Source organism: Hylobates moloch, unplaced genomic scaffold, assembly GCF_009828535.3.
Source record: "Hylobates moloch isolate HMO894 unplaced genomic scaffold, HMol_V3 SCAFFOLD_7, whole genome shotgun sequence".
Lineage (NCBI taxonomy): Eukaryota > Metazoa > Chordata > Mammalia > Primates > Hylobatidae > Hylobates > Hylobates moloch.
This window is the reverse complement of record NW_026652282.1, coordinates 133,776,782-133,780,108: the sequence shown is the minus strand read 5'-3', so window position 1 is coordinate 133,780,108 and position 3,327 is coordinate 133,776,782. Positions and strand designations below refer to the sequence as shown.

Here is a 3,327-nt window from a genome sequence, read left to right as displayed (position 1 = left end):
ACCCGCTCGCACGTCCCGGGTCTCTCGCGCGCAGGCCCCGCCCCTCTCACCCCCCTGGCTCAAGCACCGCACAGGGTGGTGTCTCGGCTCCCAGCCGCATCACCCTGACTCCCGCGCGGGCCACGCCCCCTGCCGCTAGCCAATCTGTGCGTTTGTGACTTTTGGGCCCGCAGCCCCGCCTGCTCCCACTGCGATACCGATTTGCATTGCCCTGACTCCCGTGAGGGCCCCGCCCCCTACGCCGCTAGCCAATCCGTGCGTTAGTGACGTATGGGCTCTCAGTGCCGCTCGCTCCCACCGCGAGACCTTCTGCTCCGCGCCCGCGCGGGCCCCGCCCCCTCCACCGCTAGCCAATCCCCGTTTTTGTGACGTATGGGCTCGCGGCCCCGCTCGCTCACCGCGAGACCTTTCGCTCCGCGCCCGCGCGGGCCCCGCCCCCTCCATCACTAGCCAATCCCCGTGCTTGTGACATATGGGCTTGCGGCCCCGCCCGCTCCCACCGCGAGACCGGTTCCCACCGCCCTGACTCCCGGGCGGGCCCCGCCCTCTCTGCCGCTAGCCAATCCGTGCGTTGATGACGTTTGGGCTCGCGGCCCCAGCCTCCCAGCTCTCAGGGCACGGCCGGTCTGTGCCAGCTACTCCCGCGGTTAGGTCCCGCCCCGCGCAGCGCGCGCAGCCTGCGGATCCAGCGGCCGTGACGCGACAACGATTCGGCTGTGACGCGACAACGATTCGGCTGTGACGCGAGCGCGGCCGCTCCCGATGCGCTCGTGCCGCCCCCGCCGTGCTCCTCGGCAGCCGTTGCTCGGCCGGTTTTGGTAGGCCCGGGCCGCCGCCAGGCCTCCGCCGGAGCCCGCACCCGCCATGGACAACTACGCAGATCTTTCGGATACCGAGCTGACCACCTTGCTGCGCCGGTACAACATCCCGCACGGGCCTGTAGTAGGTACGCGGCGGCGGGCGGGACCCCTTCCGGGCCCCCTCCTCGTGCTCCGCCTCGCGACCTCCCCGCTGCCCTCCCCGCGCCCCTTCCCCGGCCCGCGGCCCTGACTGCCCGGTGTCCGGCCAGGATCAACTCGTAGGCTTTACGAGAAGAAGATCTTCGAGTACGAGACGCAGAGGCGGCGGCTCTCGCCCCCCAGCTCGTCCGCCGCCTCCTCTTATAGCTTCTCTGGTGAGAGCCTCGCCTGTGGGGACGGCCTGGGACGCGGGGAGGATGGGGTCGCGAGGGTGTGGCAGGGGCGCCGGTTGAGAGCGGCACTGGAGAAAGGGGAGGGAAGTCTGGGGGGGCAAACAGTTCTGTCTCCTTTTTTCAATCCAGACTTGAATTCGACTAGAGGGGATACAGATATGTATGATCTTCCCAAGAAAGAGGATGCTTTACTCTACCAGAGCAAGGGTAAGGCAGGGGTTGGGTGGGCACGCTGGCACCTTCACCCGACTGCGTCAGGGACCCCGCTCACAGGGAGGACCTGAGACCTCAGTCCCAACCACTCCAGCAGCCTTAGGTGGGAGAAACTGTTACAGGTCCCGAAATGGGATTCAGATTAGGGCCATCAGGCCAGGCGGGGCACACCGATGCCCCCTCTGCTATCGCTGCCCCCCTTCCCAAGGCTACAATGACGACTACTATGAAGAGAGCTACTTCACTACCAGGACTTATGGGGAGCCCGAGTCTGCGGGCCCGTCCAGGGCCGTCCGCCAGTCAGTGACTTCGTTCCCAGATGCCGACGCTTTCCACCACCAGGTGAGCTGGCTGGCAGGTGTCCTGTACTTGGGTACAACCTAGGGGATCGCGGCTGTGTTTGGATAAATCCAGGGGGGCACTGGGTACAAATGGTGGCTCTTGGGCCTCCGGGGAGACTCTGGCTCAGCGGACACCTGTTTGGTCAGGGTCCTACTTTGGGGAGCCATCAGAACTATGTGAGTAGAGCACATAGAATGCGCCCTGCACCCTGGTCTGGGATCTAGGCTCAAACTCTTCCTGAGAGTCCTGGGAGCAATGAGCACAAGTGGCAAGGCCCCATGGATAAAAGGCTGAACACCCAGAGCCATTCAGGAGGGTGTGGGTCCCTGGTCTCTAACCAAACGTCATAGGGGACCGGCTGGGGAAGTCTGGACTGAGGGACATGACAGGGCCATGGTGGCCCTGCCAGCCAGTCCCCTCACCCTGACTCTCTTCTGCAGGTGCGTGATGACGATCTTTTGTCTTCTTCTGAAGAGGAGTGCAAGGATAGGTGCGTAGTGGGGAAGCCCAGGGACAGGGGCTGGTTCTGGGCCCAGGCTCCTGGCCCACTTGCTCCCCTCTTTTGCCTCAGGGAACGCCCGATGTACGGCCGTGACAGTGCCTACCAAAGCATCACGCACTACCGCCCTGTTTCAGCCTCCAGGAGCTCCCTGGACCTGTCCTATTATCCTGCTTCCTCCTCCACCTCTTTTATGTCCTCCTCATCACCTTCCTCTTCATGGCTCACCCGCCGTGCCATCCGGCCTGAAAACCATGCTCCTGGGGCAGGGCTGGGCCAGGATCGCCAGGTCCCGCTCTGGGGCCAGCTGCTGCTTTTCCTGGTCTTTGTGATCGTCCTCTTCTTCATTTACCACTTCATGCAGGCTGAAGAAGGCAACCCCTTCTAGAGGGAGCCGTGAGGGTCTGGGCTTCAGAGCCAGGTCTTTTGGGGAAGTCCTGGCTGACTGCCTTAGCAGTGGGGGTGGGGGTGGGGGTGGGATGGGGTGGGGGAAGGCACAGGGGCTTTTATGTGTTTTTGCTTGGGGGGCGCTGGGCCTAGCCCAGAGTAGTGCTTGCTCCCCCTGCCTTGTCCCACCAGGGAGGCAGCAGACTCAGGCCCTCCATGGTCCTCTTTGTCATCTTGTTAACATGCATTCCTCCTTTTGTCATCTTGTTGGGGGGGGGATTAACCAAAGGCCACCCTGACTTTGTTTTCGTGGACACACAATAAAAGCCCCGTTTATTTGTAATGCGTTGGCTCTTCCTGGAGGAGAGGGTTGGGCTCCCATGGCAAGGGCCTCTGCGTCTCGAGGCTTGAGGATTGAAATCTGGCTTTGTTGTGTCCGCATTTTTGCTTTGGTCTGGGGCTAGGAATCAAATGCTACCCAGAGATGTTTGTGTTTTGTTTGGGAGTTTTATTCCCTAACTCATTCCCCAAAGCGCGTGTAACTGCTTATACATATAATCGTGGTACAACAAGGTGTATACAGAGAACCCACTTGGAAATTCAGGCAAAGCTGCATGCACGCTACCGGCAGTCTGCGGGTGTTTTAACTGGGAAAAGCTGAAGTCCACCCCAGTGTCCAAGGGCATGGGGACGG

The 3,327-nt window shown here is 62.1% G+C and overlaps 1 protein-coding gene across 1 annotated transcript; it reads left to right on the top strand.

The window, feature by feature from the left end:
* Positions 1-596: 596 nt before the first annotated feature.
* On the top strand, positions 597-2,986 carry EMD (emerin). Its single transcript, XM_032757868.2, has 6 exons — positions 597-946; positions 1,070-1,174; positions 1,322-1,399; positions 1,614-1,747; positions 2,188-2,237; positions 2,319-2,986. Exons 1-6 carry the CDS (start codon positions 865-867, stop codon positions 2,632-2,634), a joined length of 765 nt encoding a protein of 254 aa, XP_032613759.1. The 5' UTR covers positions 597-864; the 3' UTR covers positions 2,635-2,986.
* The last annotated feature ends 341 nt before the right edge of the window (positions 2,987-3,327 follow it).

Coding starts and splice junctions, on each gene's coding strand:
- EMD (XM_032757868.2), top strand. CDS start 865: ATGGACAACTACGCAGATCTTTCGGATACCGAGCTGACCACCTTGCTG. Junction 1,400..1,613: donor TTTACTCTACCAGAGCAAGG/GTAAGGCAGGGG, acceptor CCCCTTCCCAAG/GCTACAATGACGACTACTAT. Junction 2,238..2,318: donor GAAGAGGAGTGCAAGGATAG/GTGCGTAGTGGG, acceptor CTTTTGCCTCAG/GGAACGCCCGATGTACGGCC.